At 47.8% G+C, this 26,043-nt stretch overlaps 1 protein-coding gene across 3 annotated transcripts in view; it reads right to left on the bottom strand.

Annotated features, from left to right (window-relative positions):
* LOC119961978 (sodium-driven chloride bicarbonate exchanger-like) overlaps positions 1-26,043 on the bottom strand; it is a 466,097-nt gene that overhangs the window by 198,996 nt on the left and 241,058 nt on the right. For all 3 annotated transcript variants that reach the window (XM_038789664.1, XM_038789662.1, XM_038789663.1), the window contains one exon: positions 8,616-8,773. In XM_038789664.1, coding sequence (XP_038645592.1) covers positions 8,616-8,773 — 158 coding nt within the window. The remainder of the gene's footprint in view (positions 1-8,615; positions 8,774-26,043) is intronic.

Below are 26,043 nucleotides of genomic sequence, written 5' to 3'. Positions count from 1 at the left end.
AACTATAGGCCGGTGAGCCTAACGTCTGTGGTGGGTAAAGTCTTGGAGAGGATTATAAAAGATACGATTTATAATCATCTAGATAGGAATAATATGATTAGGGATAGTCAGCATGGTTTTGTGAAGGGTAGGTCATGCCTCACAAACCTTATCGAGTTCTTTGAGAAGGTGACTGAACAGGTAGACGAGGGTAGAGCAGTTGATGTGGTGTATATGGATTTCAGTAAGGCGTTTGATAAGGTTCCCCACGGTCGGCTATTGCAGAAAATACGGAGGCTGGGGATTGAGGGTGATTTAGAGATGTGGTTCAGAAATTGGCTAGTTGAAAGAAGACAGAGAGTGGTAGTTGATGGGAAATGTTCAGAATGGAGTTCAGTTACGAGTGGCGTACCACAAGGATCTGTTCTGGGGCCGTTGCTGTTTGTCATTTTTATAAATGACCTAGAGGAGGGCGCAGAAGGATGGGTGAGTAAATTTGCAGACGACACTAAAGTCGGTGGAGTTGTAGACAGTGTGGAAGGATGTTGCAGGTTACAGAGGGACATAGATAAGCTGCAGAGCTGGGCTGAGAGGTGGCAAATGGAGTTTAATGTGGAGAAGTGTGAGGTGATTCACTTTGGAAAGAATAACAGGAATGCGGAATATTTGGCTAATGGTAAAATTCTTGGTAGTGTGGATGAGCAAAGGGATCTCGGTGTCCATGTACATAGATCCCTGAAAGTTGCCACCCAGGTTGATAGGGTTGTGAAGAAGGCCTATGGTGTGTTGGCCTTTATTGGTAGAGGGATTGAGTTCCGGAGCCATGAGGTCATGTTGCAGTTGTACAAAACTCTAGTACGGCCGCATTTGGAGTATTGCGTACAGTTCTGGTCGCCTCATTATGGGAAGGACGTGGAAGCTTTGGAACGGGTGCAGAGGAGATTTACCAGGATGTTGCCTGGTATGGAGGGAAAATCTTATGAGGAAAGGCTGATGGACTTGAGGTTGTTTTCGTTAGAGAGAAGAAGGTTAAGAGGTGACTTAATAGAGGCATACAAAATGATCAGAGGGTTAGATAGGGTGGACAGCGAGAGCCTTCTCCCACGGATGGAGGTGGCTAGCACGAGGGGACATAGCCTTAAATTGAGGGGTAATAGATATAGGACAGAGGTCAGAGGTGGGATTTTTACGCAAAGAGTGGTGAGGCCGTGGAATGCCCTACCTGCAACAGTAGTGAACTCGCCAACATTGAGGGCATTTAAAAGTTTATTGGATAAGCATATGGATGATAAGGGCATAGTGTAGGTTAGATGGCCTTTAGTTTTTTTTCCATGTCGGTGCAACATCGAGGGCCGAAGGGCCTGTACTGCGCTGTATCGTTCTATGTTCTATGTTCTACCCACTCTGTCTATGCCTCATACTTTTGTAGACCTCTATCAGGTCGCTCCTCAAACTCCGTCGTTCCAGTGAGAACAAACCGAGTTTATTCAACCGCTCCTCATAGCTAATGCCCACCGTACCAGGCAACATCCTGGTAAATATCTTCTGCACCTTCTCTAAAGCCTCCACATCCTTCTGGTCGTGTGGTGACCAGAATTGAACACTATACTCCAAGTGTGGCCTAACTAAGGTTCTATACAGCTGCAACATGACTTGCCAATTCTTATATTCAATGCCCCGGCCAATGAAGGCAAGCATGCCGTATGCCTTCTTGACTACCTTCTCCACCTGTGTTGCCCCTTTCAGCGACCTGTGGACCTGTACACCTAGATCTCTCTGACTTTCAATACGCTTGAGGGTTCTACCATTCACTGTATATTCCTTACCTGCGTTAGATCTTCCAAAATGCATTACCTCACATTTGTCCGGATTAAACTCCATCTGCCATCTCTTCGCCCAAGTCTCCAAACGATCTAAATCCTGCTGTATCCTCTGTCAGTCCTCATCACTATCCGCAATTCCACCAACCTTTATGTCATCTGCAAACTTACTAATCAGACCAGTTACATTTTCCTCCAAATCATTTATATATACTATGAACAGTAAAGGTCCCAGCACTGATCCCTGCGGAACACCACTAGTCCAATTAGAAAAGCACCCTTCCATTGCTAATTTCTGCTTTCTATGACCTAGCCAGTTCTGTATCCAGCTTGCCAGCTCACCCCTGATCCCGTTTGACTTCACCTTTTGTACCAGTCTACCATGAGGGACCTTGTCAAAGGCCTTACTGAAGTCCATATAGACAACATCCACTGCCCTACCTGCATCACTCATCTTTGTGACCTCTTCGAAAAACTCTATTAAGTTAGTGAGACACGAACTCCGCTTCACAAAACCATGCTGCCTCTCACTAACACGTCCATTTGCTTCCAAATGGGAGTAGATCCTGTCTCGAAGAATTCTCTCCAGTAATTTCCCTACCACTGACCTAAGGCTTACTGGCCTGTAGTTCCCTGCAAAGTACAATTGCTCTTTGCCAGTTTCCTTAAATAATACTGCTTCTAAGAAAGTGAATGTTGAAACAAATAGAAAAATAAAAGAAAAATTTACAAAACGCTACTCTCTGGCACAAGCTCATTTCCTTATAAATAAACCAATTTGGTACTGTTGGTTAGGCTGCAGTAATTTTGTATTAATAAAGCAGATATCAACTTTTCACATGCCCAATTTGCCTTTGGGATTAAATATTTTAAGGTGCTGACTATTATGAATTTCCTGCTTGGACGTCACCAAATGGGGACTATGAAGTTCTATTCGAGATTTGGTGGTTGTCAAATGGTATTAACTGGGCACAGCTGCTCCAAAAGCAACAGAAATAGGGATTACGGTGATTTCAGAAGAGAAAATACTTCACAGCGCAAGGGGGTTGCATCAGATCTTTCTTTACCAGAAACTTTAGAGAAGGAGATGGAGGGGCAGCATGAGAGATGGACATTTAGGAATTATGAATGCCCACTACTTTATGAACATCATTGACATCACCCTCACCTGGACCCGAGAGAGGAACAATTGTCATGGGAATGTCCCTTTAAGAAATGATTTTGTCTTATCACATGGCTTCAGTGATGTCATTGTGTGGGTGGAGCAGGGCTGTGGCTCTGCGCTTTACTTTCGCTTTGAGTTTGGACTGGTATTGAACTGCACAGGTTGAAAGAAGTGTCTATCTTCATTTTAAAAGCTGTTTCCAGACTGCTTGATAACTTAAAAGAGATAATTGCTTTCTGAAAGCAATTCAAACATGCGGTTTGGAAAGGTGAACAGAGTATCAATGACAAGTCTTATACCAGTAAGAGTGCTGTGTGTTGGGCCACACCTTTGAAAAGGGGTTTTTGGTTTTACTTGGAACTTTTATTTAATTGGGGGAATACATCAAGGGTTATACATAAATTACTGTAGCTGTGTGGGGTCTTTATGTTTGTAGTTGATAAAAGTTCTCACTGTGTGCTTATAAAAATGTTAATTAAATTTGTAGAATAAAGCTTGTGTTTTGATTAAAAGCGCCTAAGAACTCTGTTGAATAACCCCTGAACGGCAGGCTCTTGTGCTCATCCTCACCAAATCCAATAAACAGTTAGAGGTCAGGTGAGCTCCATAATATATGTTGTACTTTTCTAAACCTTGGCCCATAACAACAATCCATACAAGGGTTGAGTGTCAATGTGAATGCTGCAAACAGACTGGCATCCATGGAAAAAGAGTTCAATGGCAAATTCAATGAAAGTGATGGTCACCAGGTCTTTACAGGCACTGGTAGGATGTACAAATTGGAATGGTCTGTCCCCACATCATTGCCAAAACACGGATATAACAGAAATCCACTTTTCTCATACATCTACAAACATTAAGCTGAACACTTACATGAAAAAATAGAGAGAGAGGGAGATTCAAATGTCCCAGCTTACTGCTTTCCACTTGTTCTATTTTTCAATGATTGCATGCAAGTCACCAGTTTTGTACCGGGCAGTGCCCTCCCTTTTCTCAATAAAAGATTATTACCATCTTAGTCCACAGATGACACATGCCCACCAGCAAACTACTATACAACTTAACCCTACTTTACAGATGTGGTCATGGCACATGGGAAAAAACACAAGATCGGCCCCTGGGAGCAAGGGTTTTTGCTCCAAATCATGTGAATCATGAAAGCTCAGACCACCCCAACGAAGAGTTTAATATGATGCACATTCATGAGGGAAAAATGTAATACAAAGGGGTATTTAAAGTAATATTTCCTAAATTTAGGACACTGTAGTCAACAAATTGCATATTTATAAAGAGCCATTTATGACCAAGTCATAAAAGTGCTTTACAAGGGTTGCACGGTGGCACAGTGCTTAGCACTACTGCCTCATGGCGCCGAGGACCAAGGTTCAATCCCAGCTCTGAGTCACTGTCCGTGTGATGCTACAAGCAGAACATGCAGCAGACATGTTTAAACAAAAGAATTGTTCACAACTCCGCCCTCAAATCCCAACCTAACACCAAAAGCTCAAATTTCTTACATTCCACCTCACTAACCACCTGAACAGGCCAGTACAAAACCTTGGCAACGTTTTTCAAAGAGTGGGTCACGACCCACGGGTCAGTCATGGGCGAGTGTCAGAAGGCTCGGGGAGCTAAGGGTCACGGTGTTCTGCATTCATCAGCTGCTAACACGGAGTTCCTAACATTCAGAAACGCCAGGGGAAATCCTGCCTAAAATGTCAATTCAGTCCTCTAGAGGGCTTCGCTTCAAAAATCAGGGACGGGATTCTCCCCGCCGAAATCGCGATCGGTGCGGGGCCAGAGAATGGGCGTCAAACCCGAGATCGGGTCCGTCGCCACTTCCCCGATTCTCCGGTTGGGGGGCCATTGAAAGAGGCCCCTGCGGCGATTCACCGACTGCAGCTCGCCGAGTTCCTGCCAACGTGGTTATCTCATGGTTCCACGCCCGATTTCATTGCCCAATTTGTCTGATTAATGACAACTAGAACAGTTAATTTGTCAGTTGCCTGTGGGTCAGTTTTAGTGTTGTCAGTATTCATCAATATTGGTGAACTTATTTCTAATAGTCTGCTTTGAAGTTGAATAAACTTGCATCTAATACTTGAATTGAATTTAAGCCATAGAATAGAACAGAAGTCATAGAATACCTACAGTGTAGGAGGCCATTCAGCCCATCAAGTCTTTAACCATCCTCGGAAAGAGCACCCTACTTAAGCCCATGCCTCTACCCTATTCCCAGTAACCCACCTAACCTTTTGGACACTAAGGGGCAATTTATCATAGCCAATCCACCCATCCTGCACTTCTGTGGACTGAGAGAGGAAACCAGAGAACCAGGAGGAAATGCATGCAGACACAAGGAGAAAGTGCAATCTCCATATAGGCAATCAACCGAGGCCGGAATTGAACCCGGCTCCCTGGAGCTGAGGCAGCAGTACTAACCACTGTGCCACCGTGCCGCCCATAATTATAAATCAAGATTTTAGAACAAAGAAAGTACGGCACAGGAACAGGCCCTTCGGTCCTCCAGGCCTGCGCCTACCATACTGCCCGTCTAAACTAAAATCTTCTACACTTCCGGGGTCCGTATCCCTCTATTCCCATCCTATTCATGTATTTGTCAAGATGCCCCTTAAATGTCACTATCGTCCCTGCTTCTCCCACCTCCTCTGGCAGCGAGTTCCAGGCACCCACTACCCTCTGTGTAAAAATCATTTTAAATTTCAATATCTCTATCTTCAGGTGTATAGCTGGTTTATTTACAAGATCCACATATGGTTCTCCCACACTGATACCTGTCCTTTATTCTCCTCACCTCATTCTTCTTCCTTCACTTCTTTGTTTCCTCAAGGCAGTGTTCCACAATGAATGCACGTTCATAATTGTCGGCAGCTCTCCAGTAACTGTCATGAGTAACTACCCTTCATGCGTGACCCTGGACAGTGAACTTTTATAGGTAGGAGGACATCACAGGCATATATGATCCTTTCCTCACTCAACGTTGTCATAAATTCAATGTACCAGATGCTACTCGATAGTGAATAAGAACAGGAAATCTCGGTGATTTATTTTCCTCCTTTGGTTGGGGCAAGATAACTACAATGTCTCGAAGACTGCTTTGAATCAGGATAGACTGGGCTAGCAAACGTGGTGTGGTTCCGAAGTTCAGCCAGCTGGCAAAACTGAGTCCCGTTTAAAAAGTTTGAAAACCACTGTGTATCATCAAAACCACGGGCGCGATTCTCCGCAAATGCGGAGAATCGTAAAGGCTGCCGTGGGACAGGCCGTGACCCACGGCAGCCTTCACGGCCACTTCCGGGGCCGATTCTTCCCCCCCGGGCGGGGCTAGGAGCGCGGCCCCGTGCGTCACGGCCTAGACGACGATCGTCAAGGCCACACGTCAAGCGTCACGGCGGTTGACGCGGCCGATGACGTCAGCCACGCATGCGCAGGTTGGACAACGCCAACCCGCGCATGCGCAGTTGGCGTCTTTCTCCTCAGCCGGCCGGCAAGACGTGGTGGCTTGATCTTGCCGGGCGGCGGAGGGGAAAGAGTGCGTCTGTTTTGGACGCTGGCCCGACGATCGGTGGGCACCGATCGCGGGCCTGTCCCCTCCCGAGCACAGTCGTGGTGCTCCCATGCAAATCGGGCCTCTAGATGCCCCAAACGGGCATCTGCCACCCGTTTCACGACGGCAGCGAGCAGGTGTGTTTGCTGCCGTGGTAAAACGGGCGTGAAGGGCCGGCGAGCGGCGATTCGTGGCGTGGTTCGGGCGTGGGGGGGCGGAGAATCGCGCCCCACATATTTCCAGATCCCATTCCCTACATCCATCCCTCCTCGACCCTCACGATTGATAAAACCCCTATCCATGCTCTTATCAACTCCAGTTTGAATTTTGCCAATGCTTTCCTTGTTGGCCTTCCAACATGGTAAACAAAAAATATTACCTTGTTCTTTAAATTCCTACACAGACTCTTCCCACTTCATTACAGAAAACATTCAGGTTACATATATCTTGTTGCAGGCTATAGACTTCCAACTCAGGCCTTTTGTTCATATCATCCTCCCTCCACCTCACAATTGTGGGGACTTTTAGCTGCTTTAACTCTCCTCTCCACATCTCTCTACTGTCCCAATCTGTAGCCAACAGTACCCTCGGCCTTCCTAGTTTCCTGTTGCTAACCTGGGCTTGACCCCTCCACACCAGCATCACCCCCTCCCACAAAAAAGCCCCTGACAACACAAGCCTCTTTTAATATATTTTGGTGGCCAAGCCACTCAAAGCCTTTGTCATTTGTCCTTGCCAGCTTACCAATGGTAATCCCAACTGCACCAACCTCTTCCATTACTAATCTTCTTGCCAGGTCAACCCACTGGAAGTTCAACCTCAACTACCTCCTTCCTATCTCAGATCTCCCACAAACCAACTCTTACACCTTTTACAAGTTTTTGCAGACTTATTTCCTCAAGTCCATAAAAGCATTGCAGGCAAAAGTTCCTCTGGCGACATGAATGTTTCTGAATTGACTCTTAATTTTCTACTCTCACAAGTACGCTATTTTGTATTTCATTACAACCAAGCAAGAGGGTGGCACGTGGCGCAGTAGTTAGTGTTGAGACTGACGCGCTGAGGACCCAGGTTGAAATCCCGGCCCTGGGTCACTGTCCGTGTGGAGTTTGCACATTTTCCCCGTGTCTGTGTGGGTTTCACCCACACAACCCAAAGATGTGCAGGTTAGGTGGATTGGCCACGCTAAATTGCCCCTTAATTGGAAAAAAAATAATTGGTACTCTAAATTTAAGAAAAAAATTACAACCAACCACAAGGAGCACCAAAACATTTGATTTCAAAATTATATTTTACTTACTCAACAAATTTAAATGTTTCCTCATTGTGGACTTGCACCCTGGTAGTAAAGAGATCTTTAATTTCTCTTCAAAATTCTCAGTCAGCTCAATTTAAACCATTCAAATTCAAATGTTTACCAGTGTAAAGCAAAAGACACTACACATCTCTGGAAAGGATAAAGCACATGTACACCCCTTAATCTCTGAGGATTCCGTTGGGGTAATGAAGAAAACTCCCCGACATAGAATCATAGACAGAGAATCATAGAATTTACAGTGCAGAAGGAGGCTATTCGGTTCATCGAGCCTGCACACGCACCTGGAAAAAGCACTCTACCCAAACCCACACCTCCACCCTATCCCTGTAACCCAACTAACCTTTTTGGATGCTAAGGACAATTTAGCATGACCAATCCACCTAACCTGCACATCTTTGGACTGTGGGAGGAAACCGGAGCACCCGGAGAAAACCATGCAGACACGTGGAAAACGTGCAAACTTCGCACAGACAACGACCCAAGCCAGAAATTGAACCTGGGACACTAGAGCTGTGAAGCAACAGTGCTAAAAACCGTGCTACCATGCCATCCATTTTGTGTTAGTCTAGAACAACAGACTGAATTTTTTAGAGATAAACTTTGGAATACCAAAATTTGAGAGTTTCCAGGGCTAAAACCTGAAAGGGAAAATATCCTTCCAGAGATCTTTACACCTGTCAGTTGAATTGCCTTTTTCTATTTGATGTTGCAGTATGTATATTAAGAATTGTGCATTATCAGGGATTGTGCATTGAAGAGACTAACCGTGTTGGAATAGGAACTTCCGCAACTCCAGAGAGAACAACAGCAGGAGACAAACGAACAAATGCTACTATTGATCGATCCAGGAATTCCAGTTCACCAACTAAAATATTTGAAGCCTCTGCACCTGCAGGAATCTTTTTCATAAAATGCATATCCACCTGAAATAAAAGGACAGTATACAAAATGGGCATTGTATAACTTGTGCATTCATATGTATCTGAAAAATAATTATCTTTTACATGCCAATCTAATTATACTTTTTAGAGAAATTAAGGTTTTATATTATTAGTTTTAACTTTGTGTCTACTGAATGCAAGCCTACATAGAGCTTCCATCTGGGATTTATACAGTATTTTCTAACAAAAAAAAACAATGATCTTAAAAGTAGTTTCTGTTTTGAATCAATTACAATAAACATGTTTTCCTGCTATGCACAGGTCATTGGTGAAATGGATGACACTTGGTTTTCAAGATCCACAACATCATGATTCACATTACAATCAAACATATTTCACAATACTGCTAAGTGAGTGAAGTCTGACAATGGTTTCCTACTTCCAGAAGCTGAAGATTATGAGGATGAGATTGCAGAAGTACCTCCCACCCCACACCAAAGGCTGGATTTTATGACCCCCACCAACAGTGGGTTGGCAGTGTGTCACATCCTGCTACCACTGGATCAGCAGTAGAAAGCTACCTTATTAAACCCTGGACAAACGACGGCCACTTCCTGCTCCCTCTCCCCATTTATCCAGGCTTTAGACATCCTTGCTGGAGCCCGCCCCAGCAAGACACCCCAGACTTACTTCTGGTCCCAGCTCCAGTGTAACATGCCTTCCTGCAGTCCTGGCAATGGCCACCATTCCCATGGCACTACCAGTACTGGAGAGGTGCAGCACTGGTTGCAGAAGTCCAAGCTCATACCAATAAATAATAATAATCATAGTGCCACAAATAGGCTTATATTAACACTGCAATGAAGTTACAGTGAAAATCTCCGAGTTGTCACACTCCGGCATCTGTTCAGTTACAACGAGGAAGAATTCAGAATTCTTTCGGGACTTGTGGGTGGAACCTGGAGCACCCGAAGGAAACCCACGCAGACATGCAGAGGACATGCAGACTTGGTTGCACCCAAGGTGGGAATCAAACCTGGATCCCTGGTGCTGTTAAGCAACAGTGCAACCACTGTGCTACCATGCGGCATTAATAGCTAGTTGCCAATAATGCCTACACGGTGAAACATCCCCCTCCCCCAAACCACCACCACCCATGGACCAGGGATGGGCTCGCCCCCAGATGCCATCTGTGGAGACAGGACCAATTTTCTCAAATTACAATCCATTGTGTGTGTGTGTGGGGTGGGGGGGTGGGGGTGGGGGGGGGGGGGGGGGGTGGAGAAAAGCCAAATTGTGGGATTGGACAGGTAGCTTCCAGGGATAGAAATATTTATCTAGTATCCAGTGGTCACAATAAATAAAATTTGGCTCATTAAATAAAGTAACTGCACATCTGCTCATCCTACTCACCCCATCAAAGCCCTTAGCCCACCTCAGACTCCTACATTTTGTCTAAATATAAGCAAAATCTAGGAAGGTGTGCAATGAACCAATCTGAAAGATTGAAACACTCTTTATATATATTTTTTGCTTGTCCCCAAGTAACATTAAACTGTGCAGGCTGAACAGCACATTTGAAAATGCTACATAGATGTTTTCTAGTCGTTCAACTGCTTACATTCATTTTACATATATTTTACACCACTGCCTGTACCAATGTGTAATCAGACCACCACACCCAGGAAACTCACATTGCAATATAGTGTAAATAAAGAGGCTGTTTAGCACAGGGCTAAATCGCTGGTTTTGAAAGCAGACCAAGGCAGGCCAGCAGCACGGTTCAATTCCCATACCAGCCTCCCCGAACAGGCGCTGGAATGTGGCGACTAGGGACTTTTCACAGTAACTTCATTTGAAGCCTACTTGTGACAATAAGCGATTTTCATTTCATTTCATTTCAATTACCTCAAGGGAATTCTAGATCATAGTGTTTCTCCTCATTCTAATTGGAATGATTTTAAAAGAACAAAGAGCTTGATATGGCATGTGGGAGATCAGAGTTATTAATCATTAAATTATATTTACTTGTGTTTTGTTAAAAGGGAAAAAATATAGGCACAGTAACTGCTGACACCTGAGAGTCATAAACAGAGTTGATAGGGAACAGCCAGATGTGCAGAGAGAGCAAGAGCCAGACAAGGTAACTGAGTTACTTGCAGCTTTCCATATTATCAGATAGATGTCAGTGCTGCAGCTGTACTGGAACAGCTTGGCACAGGTCACGGAAAGTTCTGGAGCACAAGTCTTCAGTGCTATTTCCGGAATACAGGTGCTGGTTTAGCACAGGGCTAAATCGCTGGCTTTGAAAGCCGACCAAGGCAGACTAGCAGCACGGTTCAATTCTCGTACCAGCCTCCCCGAACAGGCGCCAGAATGTGGTGACTGGGGGCTTTTCACAGTAATTTTGTTTGAAGTCTACTCGTGACAATAAGCGATTTTCATTTCATTTCATTTCATATTGTCAAGGCCAAAAGCCTTTGCAGTATCCAGTGCCTTCAGCCATTTCTTGAGAATACATAAAGTGAATTGAATTGCCCGAAGACTGACATCCGTGATGCTGGGGGCCTCTGGAGGAGAACGAGATGATCATCCGCTCAGCCCTTTTAGTTGCTCTACAGTCATGGGGTTTGATTCTCGTAGCTCAAAATAAAAATCATAGCATACTAAACAAAAACAGAATTTGACTTATTCAGTTACTGCAATTCGTATCCCCTGCATGGCAATAAACACACCTATTGTTTTAAGAAACATATCCCTCAATGCATGAACAAATGCCTCCAGACACTGCTTGGACATTGGCCAGAATCCTCCGGCTGCTCACGCTGGTGGGATTCTCTGATCCCACTGGCAGCGCACTCCCACCCACGGGTTTCCTGGCACCATGGAGTGGCTTCATGCAAATTCCCATTGACAGCAGCGGGAGCAGAGAATCCCGCTGCCTGTGAACTGCACGGCACCTTCCTCCGCCATGAAACACGTGGCTGGGAGGCCAAAGAAACCCGCTCAATGTCTTTGCGCTCAGTTGAATTTTGGAAATAAATATTCATTTCAAATTACTTTCTTTTTTTTTCTTTTTTTTATAAATTTAGAGTACCCAATTATTTTTTCCAATTAAGGGGCAATTTAGCATGGACAATCCACCGAACCTGCCCATCTTTTGGTTGTGGGGGTGAAACCCACGCAGACACGGGGAGAACGTGCAAACTCCACATGGACAGTGACCCAGGGCCGGGATTCGAACTCAAGTCCTCAGCGGCGTAGGCAGCAATGCTAACCACTGTGCCACCGTGCTGCCCATCAAATGATAAATTACTCAGCATGCAAACTATAATATCAAAAACAATTTGCAAAAATATTCAATGAATTTGTATTCTACAATTTATTATGGCTTTTATGTAATTCAGCACATCCTCTTCGTAATCGCACACTATTAACTCACATATAAATGCCACTTAATTTATATGCTGTTCCATTCTTACTGTCTACTGCAATGCGTCAAAAATAGCAACGTAAGGTGGCAGTCAAAGCAAAGAGATCAGTAGAATGGCCTTCCTGGCAACTACCATACAGAAATGCTGAAAGCTTTACACTGAATTAATCTAGAAACTAGCAGTATCATGACTGCTGTATTCTCACTCACACTGTAAAGTATAAAATTCCCTCTTAATTAACTGAAACCTTAGCTCCAAATCTTTCCTAATGTCTTTGTAATAAATTCAATCCTCCAACCACTTTACTAATGATTTGCTTCTATCTGGATTTGCATTTTTTGCAGTTTTCAATATTTTCAAAGATTTAACCAAAATAAACTTAGAGCAGAATCTTCTGTTCTGGAGTCTAAGTTTGGTGGCAGGCCTAAAAGTGAGGCTGCTTTCTACTCGGCGTGCGATGGCTGGCCCCAGGCAATCTTGTGCTGTTCAGCTCATTACATATGCATCCGCAAGGAACTCGCCGATTCTCGTGGTTGAAGAAGACAGACAGGAATTTAGGCCACCGGAAGACACCCACCAATGTCATCACAGTCAACAGGGCAAAAGAGTCAGTGTGCTGCCTCCACTTCAACTGTGCATGTGGGGGTTGCATCTCAACATAGCAACTGAGAAAGAAAGATAAAGAAGTTTTGAAGACACGCAGGTGGTTTGGGTGTACAACCATTGTGTACACTTGCGACACATGCACAATTTGGAAGCATCCTGAATTCCATTTTGCTGATTGTTGTTTTGTTTGTTACAGGCATTTAAGAGTATGGCATTGGGGCATTCTTCAGAATCTGATAATGAACTCCGATAGATTCTGTTCTCTCACATTATCAACATAGTGATTACTCAATAATCCCACACGTGCATGAATACTGGGCATCACCTGTGAGAGTATGGCCTGGGCATGCATGATACAAGGTATTACTTGCAGCTCTGAAGAAGTCATATAGACTCGAAACGTTAACGTTGTTTCTCTCTCCACAGATGCGGCCAAACCTGTTGAGCTTTTACAGCATTACTGTTTTTATTCCTTGCAGCTCTGACCTCTGTAAATGATATCGGCGAAGTCATTACATCTCTTGCTGCAATTGCCCTGATGTGAGATGTGGATGGATGCAAGGAATATTCAAGAGGAGCTGAACATATTATGTGGCTGTCAAGGAACACTGTAGATGCAGTATCTGGATTGAAAGGGTGAAAATCTGCACTGTCTTTTCACAACAGAAAACCAGACGCTTCCCTACATGTTTGGAAAAAGCTGTGGTGGGCACAACCAATTAATGCTGGCCTTCCTCAGTCATTTGCCATTTTGAGTTAACATACAGGTGGAGGCTGCAAGTAAGGAACAAGTTAGCCTTGACTGCAAGTGTAGAATTAAAGATGCATATGTGTGTGCAGTTGGCGAAAGCCTTTATGAAACATATGGAGATTTGTTTGACCGACTCATCTCCTTATGAGGAGTTGCAGTAGACCTTATATAAAGGGTTTACAAACAAAGTGCACCAGACCTCATTGAAGAACTGGGATCTTAGTATATGAGGTGAGAGAGAGTAGAATAGGCCTGGGTGCTGGACTGTGTGGAGCATTGTGAGGTTATCCACATGAAGCATCAGCAGCTCTAACATGACTGCAGGTTTCAAGCAGGAAATATATTTACCTTGTCTAGGATGTCCAGTCTTGCGCTAATACTGAAGCCATCGGGACTGAGACTTGTAGGAGTCTCTACAATTGGAGGGTTTGGAGTGGTTGCTACTCAGCAATCCATTGTGCAGATGAGGCAACAGTGAATGGACTCCAAAGTAACCTTGAAACTTTTCTGCATGATAAAGATGTCAAGGGATATGGATTTGCTATGGTTAAGTGGTGAACAGGGGTAGGAACACAATGGCCAAATGCTGTTTTCATGCTGCTTCTCCCTGTGGATCCATATATCTGGTTCCACCTGGCAGAGCTCTCTGTAAGGTCTGCCCCCCATTGGGAGCAGCTGCGTATGTAACATGAATGTATCCCTGCCAAGGTAAGATTTGATATTGCTTCCAAGTTGCTCTGAATATGGACTGTGAGAGGACATGAAAAATATCTAATTTCAACGCGTAGGTGCCCGTGGTTGAGAGAGAACAGAATGTTTCACTGATACTGAAGTGCATATTGAGTACCAGGGCTCTGTATATCAACAGTTCGGTGTACGCGAAGGATCAAACCACCAGCAGAGCAGACATTAAAGTAGTGCAATTTTGACTTCCAGTGGTGACCATTGTCTGATCGGTCGCACCAGAGGTGGCTCCTGCCTGAAGGTGTTAGCTTTGGTCCTTTTTACCCTATTAATGGGTGATTTTGATGGATAAGGTGTGAGGAGAGTGGAAGGTGACTGTTTCTCCCCTGGATTGGAATGTGTGCAGAGTATCAAAGCTGGTTATGTCAGTGAGAGCCCTGGCCCAGGGTTTGGAGGAGACTCGTGGTGCAGCACAAGTTGGGAAGATGGTGGAGTGGGAACGGTCGGCACGATGGTTAAACTGCCAATGGAACAACGGGTGAGTTTTATTAAGGAGGAATTTCGGCAGCAACAAAAGGAAATGCAGGGAGACTGGTCGAGAGCACTCGTGGGGGCAGTAGAACCTCGTCACGGGACCTTGGTTGGTGGAGAAGTGCTTGGAGAAGTGCTTGGAGGCGCAAGGGGCGACAATACAAGAGGTGGAAAAAGAGCTGTACAACCAGAGTAACCAAATTGTGTCACTGGAAGTGGAGATGCGATGGCGATCCTGGGGATGTATGTAAGGTGTTGCGTGTGAGGGTGGATAAGCAAGAGAAACCGGTCTTGCCAGCAAAATCTTTGCATTGTGGGCCTGCCGGAGGGAATGAGTGCCACGGTATACATCGCGAAGATGTTTGCGAAGTGGGTGGAGGAGAGGCTTTTCAACAAGGCCCCAGAGATGGACCAGGCCCATAGGTGCTTGAGGCAGAAGCTGAGGGCTGGGGAGCCACTATGGGCAGTAATTGCGTGCATGCAAAATTCCCAGGCCAACAAAAAGATTTTGAAGTGGGCCAGGCGAGTCAGGTATTGCAGCTGGAAAGGAAATCAGATTAGGATCTACCAGGATATTGGTGTCAACCTGGCCAAGAGACTGGTGGGGTTTAATAGGGCCAAGGCAGCGCTTTTGCAGCGCAAGGTTCGGTTTGGGGTGCTGTACCCGGCCAAACTTTGGGTAACTATTGAGGGCCGGGAATAGATTTCTTGACGCCAGAGAAGGCAAATGCCTTCGTTGAGGAGCATGGGTTGGGGAGGGCTCAGTAAGGGACTTTTGTACCATCTGTATTGTTGAGTGATTTGTACCTTTTGTATCTTTTTATATCTTTTGTACTTCGTTGGACCTTTTTGCTCTTTCTGTACCCTTTGTACAGTTTCTGATTGGTTACGCTTGCGTTTACGCAGGTTCTTGGGGGCAATTGAAAATTTTGTGATTGGGGGCTTCTTTGATGTTTTTATTTACTGTTATGGGTACGGGGGCTTTTCACAGTAACTTTACTGCAGTGTTAATGTGTGCCTACCTGTGACAATAAAGATAAAACAAAAACATGGAGGGAGGGGACATGTGGGGGTGGGTAAGGCGGCTTTGACGGAGGTTGTGGGGCGGAATATGCGGGAAAGTGATCTGCGACCATGCACCATCCTATTTGGATGTTAGGTTTAGGTCGGGGCGGGAGCAGAGACCAGGGTGGAGGCTGGATTTGGAACTTTTGGCAGAAAAGGAGTCTGTGATAAGATGGCACTGGCAATTAAGAACTATTGATCTCAATCAAAATCGGGAGGTCACTACAGCCACGTTCTGGAAGGCGTTGAAGGTGGTGGTTTGGGGGAAATTATTTTCTTTAAGGCCCACAGAGATAGAGTTGAGAAGGAGGAATGGTGGAGGTTGCAGGAAGGTATTGTAGGTGTGGGTCGGAGGTACTTGGTGGCCCGGAGTAGGGAGTTGCCAGTGGAAAGGAAGAAGCTGCAGGGGCAGTTTGATTGTTTGACAATGGAGAAGGCATTGGGTAAGCTACGCCAGCTACGGTGCAGTATGAGTATAGGTAGAAGGCGAGTCACCCTCTTGCCCATCAGCTGCAATAGCAGGCAGTGGCAAGGGAAATTATGCAGGTCACGGTGGCTAGGGAGTTTACGGAGCCGGAAAAATAACTGAAGTACTTTTATTGAAGCTTGTACAGGGCTGTGCCTAGCGAGGGAGGGGACAAATATGGGCCGGTTTTTGGACAGATTGCTGTTCCCAGAGGTGGAAGAGGGGAAGCAGCAGGTATTGGAGGAGGTATTGGGGCTGCAGGAGGTAATGGAGTGTGTTGGCATGATGCAGTCAGAGAAGGCACTGGGGCTGGACAGCTTTCGGCAAAATGTTATCAAAAGTTCTCGGTGGAGTTGGCTCCCCACCTTTTCAGCATGTTTGATAAAGTGGCAGAGAGGGAATAGCTGCCGGCTACCCTGGCGAAGGTGTCTATTTTGCTGATCCCGAAAAAGGACAAGGGCCCGATTGACTATGCATCTTATAGGTCCTTCTCGCTGTTAAACTCGGACGTGACAGTGTTGGCCAAGCTGTTGGCAAGGTGGTTGGAGGGGTGCATGCCGGATGTGGTTTCAGAGGATCAGCTGGGGTTCCTGAAGGGGTGGCAGCTCTCTAGTAATATTAGGAAGCTATTGAGTGTGGCCATAACCCCTTTGGGGTGGCAAGTGCCTGAGGTATCTTATCTATGGATGCGGAGAATGTCTTTGACTGGCTGGAGTGGCGGTACTTGTCTGAGATCCATGGGAGGTTTGGGCTGACGTTCGTGGCTTGGGTGTCGCTATTGTACCCATCCTCTATGGCAAATGTGAGAACGAGCGATGCAAATTCAGGGCAATTTGGGCTGTATAGGGGGACAAGGCAGGGATGCCTGCTGTCATCATTGCTCTTTGTGCTGGCGATTGTGCTCTGAGCTTCAAATGAGTGGAAGGAGATTGTGAGGGTGATAGAGAGCAGAGGGTGTTTTTATATGCCAATGATTTATTGTATGTGGTGAATCCATTGGAAAATGTGGGGAGAATTAGGGACTTGTTGTGAAAATTTGGGGCCTTTTCTGGGTATAAATTGACTGTTGAGAAAAGTGTGATCTTCTCGGTGAATGCTCTGGGGCAGAGTGCAAACTCAGGGGCCCTTCTATTTAAGGTGGCTTGGGCTAGACTTCGGTCTCTAGGGATTCAAGGGGCACATAACTGGGCTACCATGCACAAGTACATCTTGTCTGGTAGAGGAGGTTAGAGAGGATTTCAAAACATGGGGCACCCTGCATTTCACAGTAACTTCATTGCAGTGTAAATGTAAGCCTACTTGTGACAATAAAGATTATTAAAATTAAATTGACATTGGTGGGGAGGGTACAGATGTTAAAGATGAATGTGTTGCCAAGGTTCTTGTTTATTTTTCAATCCCTCTCAATTTTCCTTCCCAAGGCTTTTTTCTGAAGGGTGGACAAACTGATCTCAGAGTTTGTTTCGGCAGGCAAGACACTAAGGGTTAGTAGGGCCTTATTGCAAAGGATGCTGCGGGAAGGGGGGCTGGCACTCCCAAACCTGCTGCATTATTATTGGGGGTGAGTGCCAAGCAGATGAGACGATGGTGGGGGACCTGGAGGAGGGCTCTTGCAGGTGTTTGAGGGCCCTGTCGACAGCTCCATTGCTGTTTTCCCCGGGGAAATGAGCATCCTAGTGGATCCTAGTTAGGATTTGGAATCAGTTAAGGAGGCACTTAAAATTAGGCAGATGTCAGTATTGACCCCATTATGTGGGAACCATAGGTTTGCACCAGGGGGTGTTATGTTTTAGTGCTTGGCCGGACGGAATTAGTGCACTACGAACATCTAGTTCGTGACTAATTAAATGTTTATTGTGAAACCATAACCTGGATCAGATAACAATTAAAAAAAACTATCAAAAATCTACTATTATAAATTATCTAAGAGCTACTACAAATGCGACTATCCACTACAACAACTATCTCCAGACTCCCCTAGGTAACAGTTTCACATGGTTGTTCTCTACTGCCACTTGCTGATTGGAGGTCGTATCTATTACTATTTACATAATTGCTTCTGTGTATCATCGCAGGGGGGATGGATGAGCTGTACGGGAGATGGTGGGAGGAAGGGATAGGGTGGGTTAGAAACTTGTTTGCTGACGGTAAGTTTGCAGGTTTGGAGGAAGTGCGAGAGAGAATTGAATTGACGAGCGCAGTGAGTTTAGATACTGTCGGACTATACGCAGTTGAACTTGTTGGTCCCGGATGAGTGGGAAGAAGGGAGGATTGGGACTATTTCTGGGTGGTTGGGAGAGAAGTGGGCGGCCCTAGTGGAAGGGATCAAGCAGAAGTGGGAGGAAGAGTTGGGGGTTGAGATGGGGTGGGAAACCTTGGGGTGAAATAATGCACCAAATCAACTCAACCTCCTCCTGTGCAAGGATGAGTCTTATACAGTTTTAGGTGGTACCTAGGGTCCACATGACTTGGGCTGCAGGAGTGGGTTCTTCCCAGGAGTAGAAGATGTGTGCGAGAGGTGCGGGAGTGGGCCAGCGAACCATACTCACATGTTTTCGGGGTGTGCAAAGTTGTGTAGATTGTGGGAGGCTGTGTTTGAGAGTTTGTTGGGGGTTGTGGTGGTTAGGATGATACTGGACCCTATGGAGGCACCGGGGCTGCAGGAGTAAAAGAGGGTCAATATCTTAGTCTTCTTCTGTCTAGTTGCTCAGCAACGGATACTATTGAACTGGAGGCCGGCAGCGCCGCTGGGGGTTGCGGCTTGGTTGGGGGATTTGCACACATTTCTTCGGCTGGAGAAGATAAAAGTTTGGCCTTAGGGGGTCGGAGAGGCAGCCGTTTCTGTCCATGTTTGAGGAATTATTTGTTGCGGGTGGGGGGTGGAATTTAATAAACTGCTTGAACTACGTTTATTTTGTGCTATGACTGTGTTTGGAATAAAATATATATATTTTTTAATGTAGAGCAATTTATTTCAGCTATCATAAATTAAGGTAAATGATATGCAAGTATAATATCTGTTATCGAAAAGGATTTGGGGCCTGCAAGACAGCAGAGGATAGAAACCAAATATTAAATCAAATGTCTGAGCACCTTCCTCTGCCTGGATTCTGTTATCTACCAGATTATCATGGGCCGATTTGCATGCGCCTCAATGACATCCTGATCCTTTTCATCACAATCCCCTTCACTGTTATCAGAGGAGACATTTCTCCATATCTCCCTCAGGCAAGACATCTCCCCCTTTTCTGCCACAAGATTGTAAAGGCACATGAGACAATATTGATCCTGGATGCTCTCTGTGGTGGGTATTGGAGAGACCTGCTTAAGTGGTCAAACATTTGAACTTTATCTTTAGGAAGCCTACCCTGCTCAATCGTGGACCTTGTGGAGACACCTACAGCATTGCAGCTCTCCTTAGCAGTACCGTGTGGACAGCGACCTGGTATCATCAGCCAGGTCTTCTGGGAACATCTTTAGTCTCCAAGGAGCCAGCCCTGCAACACCGATGTTCTTCAAAGATCTGTGGCACCTGTAACTGCTTCAGAATGTAGGCATTGTGTGAGCTCTCTCGGAACCGAGAACAAACATTCAGGGTTTGTCTTCACTCATCATATATCATCTGTACTGATGCACCATCAATCGGACACGAGGCGAGAGGTAGTTCCAAACAACAGGCTTTAATACACTAGATGTGTGCCCGGCAGTAGACGTATAGAGAAAGGCCGACTGCCAGCCGGTACGGGTTCTTATACCCCGCCTCGTAGGCGGAGCTACCTACCTCTCAGACAATCAGCGGGGAGTCACATGACTAGCCTCAGCCAATTGGCAGAGAGGCACATGACTTGCCTGGGCCAATGGGCAGCGAGTCTTCTGCACCAATGGCAGCTTGGTTCTAGGGTACCGTAATCTCCCTAATCATACTACCACATTCACCCCTTGTTGAGAAAGAAGCCGGGGGGAGGGGGGGGGGGAGACGGAAGGGGGGGGGTGCGCCCCGCGGGTGCGTAAGACTGGTAGTATGACTAGAGATGTTTTAAGCTGTACCGAGGTATCTATGACTGCCTACTGGCCCGCGACTAATGTGCAAGAAAGCGATACTACTATTTATAGTGTACAAGGGAACAAAAAAACGAAGAACAGGCAAGGAACATATGCAAGAACACAAGAGTCTATAAAGTCCATCAGTACATCAAATTGACTCGATCAGCTGGATGGGTGCCTTCGATGTCCTGCTGGACCTGCGCAGCGGTTTCGGTGACGTTGGAGCGGTGGTCGTCCGTGCCTCCGGGAGCGACGGTCGTGGTCCTGTGTCCGTACCCCTGGTCGGAGCTAGCGGTGGCCAGGCCGGGGGAGGGGGTTCCTGTGCGCCGGATCGCGGGGGTGCTGGTGGGGTCGGGGGGGATGGGTACCGGGGGCGGTGGGGACTGGAGGGGGGGGGTGCTGGTGCTGGGGGGTGTGGCCGCACTTCGGCGGGTGCCAGGTCCCGAAGGGAGACTGTGTCCTATCGTCCGTCGGGATACTCCACGTACGCATACTGCGGGTTCGCGTGGAGTAGCTGGACTCTTTCAACGAACGGGTCGGACTTGTGCACCCGCAAGTGCTTCCGGAGCAGGATGGGCCCGGGGGTGGCCAGCCAGGTCGGGAGCAGGGTCCCTGAGGACGACTTCCTGGGAAAAACAAGACGACGTTCATGAGGTGTTTGATTCATGGCAGTACAGAGGAGTGACCAAATAGAGTGGAGGGCGTCTGGGAGGACCTCTTGCCAGTGGGAGACCGGGAGATTCCGGGACCGTAGGGCCAGCAGGACAGTCTTCCAGACTGTACCGTTCTCCCTCTCGACCTGTCCGTTACCCCGGGGGTTGTAACTGGTCGTCCTGCTAGAGGTGATGCCCCTGATGAGCAGGAATTGACGCAGCTCGTCACTCATAAATGAGGACCCCCGATTGCTATGGATGTAAGCGAGGTAACCGAACAGGGAGAAAATGGTGTGGAGGGCTTTTATGATGGTTGTCGTGGTCATGTCAGGGCAGGGGATGGCGAAAGGGAAGCGGGAGTACTCGTCATTGACGTTTAGGAAATACGTGTCGCGGTTGTGAGAGGGGAGGGGACCTTTGAAGTCCATGCTGAGACGTTCAAAGGGGCGGGAAGCCTTAATCAGATGCGCTTGTTCGGGCCGGTAGAAGTGCGACTTGCACTCCGCGCAGATGTGGCATTCCCTAGTGACTGTCCTGACCTCCTCGATGGAGTAGGGCAGGTTGCGGGTCTTGACGAAATGAAAAAAGCGGGTGACCCCCGGATGGTAGAGGTCCGCGTGGAGGGTGCGGAGGCGGTCCACCTGTGCGTTGGCACAGATGCCGCGGGACAGGGCATCGGGAGGCTTGTTGAGCTTCCCAGGACGATACAAGATATCGTAGTTGTACGTGGACAACTCGATCCGCCACCGCAAGATCTTGTCGTTCTTGATCTTGCCCCTCTGTGCATTATCGAACATGAAGGCCACTGACCGTTGGTCTGTGAGGAGGGTGAACCTCCTGCCGGCCAAATGGTGCCTCCAATATCACACAGCTTCGACTATGGCCCGTGCCTCCTTTTCCACCGAGGAATGGCGGAGTTCAGAAGCGTGGAGGGTTCGGGAGAAGAAGGCCACAGATCTGCCCGCTTGGTTGAGGGTGACCGCCAGAGCTACATCAGACACGTTGCTCTCGACCTGGAATGGGAGGGACTCGTCAATAGCGTGCATCGTGGCCTTTCTAATGTCTGCTTTGATGCGGCTAAAGGCCTGGCGGGCCTCCATGGACAGGGGGAACGTGTTAGACTGGATGAGAGGGCGGGCTTTGTCGGCGTAGTTGGGGACCCACTGGGCATAATAGGAAAAGAAGCCCAGACAGCGCTTGAGCGCTTTGAGGGAGTTGGGGAGGGGAAGTTCCATTAGGGGGCGCATGCGTTCGGGGTCGGGGCCTATCACTCCGTTACGCACTACGTAGCCGAGGATGGCTAGACGGTCGGTGCTGAACACGCACTTATCCTTATTGTAAGTGAGGTTAAGGAGTTTTGCGGTACGGAGGAATTTGCGGAGGTCGGCGTCGTGGTCCTGCTGGTCATGGCCGCAGATGGTGACGTTGTCGAGATACGGGAAGGTTGCCCGTAAACCGTATTGGTCAACCATTCGGTCCATCTCCCTTTGGAAGACCGAGACCCCATTTGTGACACCGAATGGAACCCTTAAAAAATGGTAGAGTCGCCCATCCGCTTCGAACGCAGTGTACTTTCGGTCACTCGCGCGGATGGGGAGCTGATGGTAGGCGGACTTAAGGTCCACCGTGGAAAAAACCTTGTACTGCATGATCCTGTTAACCAGGTCGGAGATACGGGGGAGAGGATACGCGTCCAGCTGCGTAAACCGGTTGATAGTCTGACTGTAGTCTATGACCATCCGATTATTCTCCCCAGTCCTAACCACCAGCGCTTGTGCTCGACAGGGACTGTTGCTAGCCTCTATGACCTCTTCCTTCAGAAGCTTTTGGACCTCGGACCTGATGAAGGTCCGGTCCTGGGCACTGTACCGTCTGCTCCTGGTGGCGACGGGTTTGCAATCCGGGGTGAGGTTTGCAAACAGGGAAGGGGGGTCGACCTTGAGGGACGCGAGGCTGCAGACAGTAAGGGGGGGCATAGGGCCGCCGAATTTGCAAGTTAAACTCTGGAGGTTGCACTGAAAGTCCAATCCCAGGAGTGCTGCTGCACAGAGGAGGGGAAGGACGAAGAGCTTATAGTTTTTACACACCCTCCCCTGGACCCTGAGGTCCACCACACAGCAACCGGTGATCTGGACTGAGTGCGAACCGGAGGCCAGAGCGATTTTGCGTTTCACTGGATGGACGGGGAGCGCGCAGCGTCTTACCGTGTCGGGGTGGACGAAACTCTCTGTGCTCCCGGAGTCCAGTAGGCAGCTCGTCTCATGGCCGTTGAGGAGGATCTTCGTGGTCGCCGTGGAAAGTGTGCGGGGCCATGACTGATCCAACATCACCGCGGTGAGTCATGGCAGGAACTCCGAGTCATCATCCAGCAGTGAGTGGTCACTTGCGGGGTCCTCCGTGCCGATCCAAGATGGCGGTGCCCATCGGTCGCACGTGGCGGGGGGTGAACAAGATGGCGGTGCCCGGGGGTCGCACGTGGGGTCGGGGGCCCAAAATGGCGGCGCCCAGGGATCGCACGTGGCGTCGGGGGCCCAAAATGGCGGCGTCCGGGGATCATTCGTGGCGGTGGGGGGTGATGGCAGCGAGGTCCGCGGGCCGCACGGGGCCCAAGAGGAGCGCGGGGGGGGGGGGGGGGGGGCACCCGCGGTCGCTGTTCAGGGCAGCAGCGACCGACTTTGATTGGCAGACGGCCGCAAAGTGGCCCTTCTTGCCGCAGCTTTTACAGGTTGGGGTGCGGGCCGGGCAGCGCGGGCGGGGGTGCTTGGCCTTGCCGCAAAAGTAGCAGCGGGGTCCCATGGGTTTAGCGAGGCACCCCGCGGCGCAGGACTGGTGGGGGTCCGAGTCTGCGGAGGTGAGGGGGGTCGCGTTCCACGCTGCCCAGGGGGCCGCCGCGCGGCCGGGGGCATACGCACGGGCGTTGCGGTCAGCAACCTCTAAGGAGGATGCGAGGGTTCGTGCCTCAGCGAGGCTTAAAGTGTCTTTTTCCAGGATGATTGCAAACCCGCAACGAAAGCGTCTCTGATCAAAACTTGGGAATGTTCAGCCGCAGAGACTTGCGTCAGGCGCAATTTCTCCCCAGCTCAATGAGGGCCCATAGAATTCGTCGAGGGACTCACCGGGGAATTGTTGCCATGATGAATGTGACTGATTGTTGCCAGGGAGCTCTCAAGCTCACATATCTGCAGACAATAGCATTCTGCACTTACAGAATACCTGAAATCATTGAGATCAGCTGAGAGCCAGAGCAGAGATATAAAATAGTTGGGAGCTGAGTGTCAATTCAGAGATTTAAAAAGAGCGGAAGGTGAGAGTCAGAACGGAGATTTAAAAACAGCGGAAGCTGAGAGTCAGAGCGTAGATTTTAAAAGAGCAGAAGCGGAGAGTCAGAGCGGAGATTTAAAAAGAGCGGAAGCGGAGAGTCAGAGCGGAGATTTAAAAAGAGCGGAAGCGGAGAGTCAGAGCGGAGATTTAAAAAGAGCGGAAGCGGAGAGTCAGAGCGGAGATTTAAAAAGAGCGGAAGCGGAGAGTCAGAGCGGAGATTTAAAAAGAGCGGAAGCGGAGAGTCAGAGCGGAGATTTAAAAAGAGGAGGAGCTGTGAGTCACTGCAGAGGGTCCCAGGCCTTCATAAATAACCTCAGCCAGTATGGAATTGGACCCACATTGTTGGCCTTGCTCTGCATCACAAACCAAAAAGCCAGCCTCCCGGCTTGGGTGAGTTGCGGCGTCGGCACGTTTTTCCTGTGCCTGTAGGTTTCCTCCGGTTTCCTTCCAGTAGACCCGAAAGACATGCTGTTAGGTAATTTGAACATTCTAAATTCTCCCTCTGTGTACCTGGACAGACGCCTGAATGTGGCGACTAGGTGTTTTTCACAGTAACTTCATGACAATGTAAGCCTACTTGTGACAATAAAAAATATTATTATAAAAGAGCGGGAGCTGAGAGTCAGAGCAGAGATTTAAAAAGAGCAGAAGCTGAAAGTCAGAGCGCAGATTTAAAAAGGGCAGGCGTTGAGAGTCGGCGTAGAGATTTCAAAAGAGCGGGAGCTACGAATCAGAGCGTAGATTTAAAAAGAGCGGGAGCTGAGAGTCAGAGCGGAGATTTCAAAAGAGCGGGAGCTACGAATCAGAGCGTAGATTTACACAGAGCTGGAGCTGAGAGAGTGGAGATTTATAAAGAGCGAGAGCTGAAAATCAGAGCAGATATTTCAAAGGAACGGGAGATGAAAGACAGAGCGGAGATTAAAATAGAGCGGGGGCTGAGAGTCAGAGCGCAGATTTAAAAAGAGCCTTTCTCAGCCATGACCGTTCACCTGGGAGGATAGAAGTTTGGTGTCAGAAGTTAGCTGCCGTCCACCATCAACCTCCCCCTCCATCTTTGTCTCTGACAGAAGCAAATGGTGGATCGCAATGAAAGAGTGGCAGCTCCAGACCTTAATGGGATCTTGACATTTTCAGACCCATGAGCCAGGGCGTAAACTGCTGCCAAACAGGCTTCACCAGAGACAGGAGAAGATAACTAACCATGGTCCTCATTCAATTGCATCATGATCATTACTGTGGTCTCTTTAGTTGGCCAATTATGCTCACCTTGAACTCCTCCCACCTGAAAACACTTTCCCCCACTTTAAGGTGTTGCAGTTTCAGAGTGACAGCATTATATAGCAGAGAATACAATAATAGTGTACATCACATTTCAGACTTGCTCCAACATATTCTACTTTCGTCCTGTCATGCATGAACTTAACTCCATCACCCTTGACCCCCATTAGCCTTGCACCTATAACCATCACCCTCCACATGCCTGATCTCCCATCTGAGCCCATGTTTATACTTACTTTGACCTCTCCCACTATCTGAGCTACCCGCGTTGTCCTCTTCCATGACCCCAACAATGAAACCTTCAGTCACCCGATTATTACCCTGGAACTGCCACAACCTGCCACATCGCACTACCCCATGTCACTGTGACTGATCCTCTGCTGTCCAGCACCCTCAATTCAACATTCAGGACCCCACCATAGAGAGCATTAATCCCATCCTCTCGGACCATCTCTCTCCCACCATCCCGCTGTAGAAAA

Source organism: Scyliorhinus canicula, chromosome 2 (genome assembly GCF_902713615.1).
Source record: "Scyliorhinus canicula chromosome 2, sScyCan1.1, whole genome shotgun sequence".
Lineage (NCBI taxonomy): Eukaryota > Metazoa > Chordata > Chondrichthyes > Carcharhiniformes > Scyliorhinidae > Scyliorhinus > Scyliorhinus canicula.
This window is presented reverse-complemented; position numbering and strand designations above follow the sequence as displayed.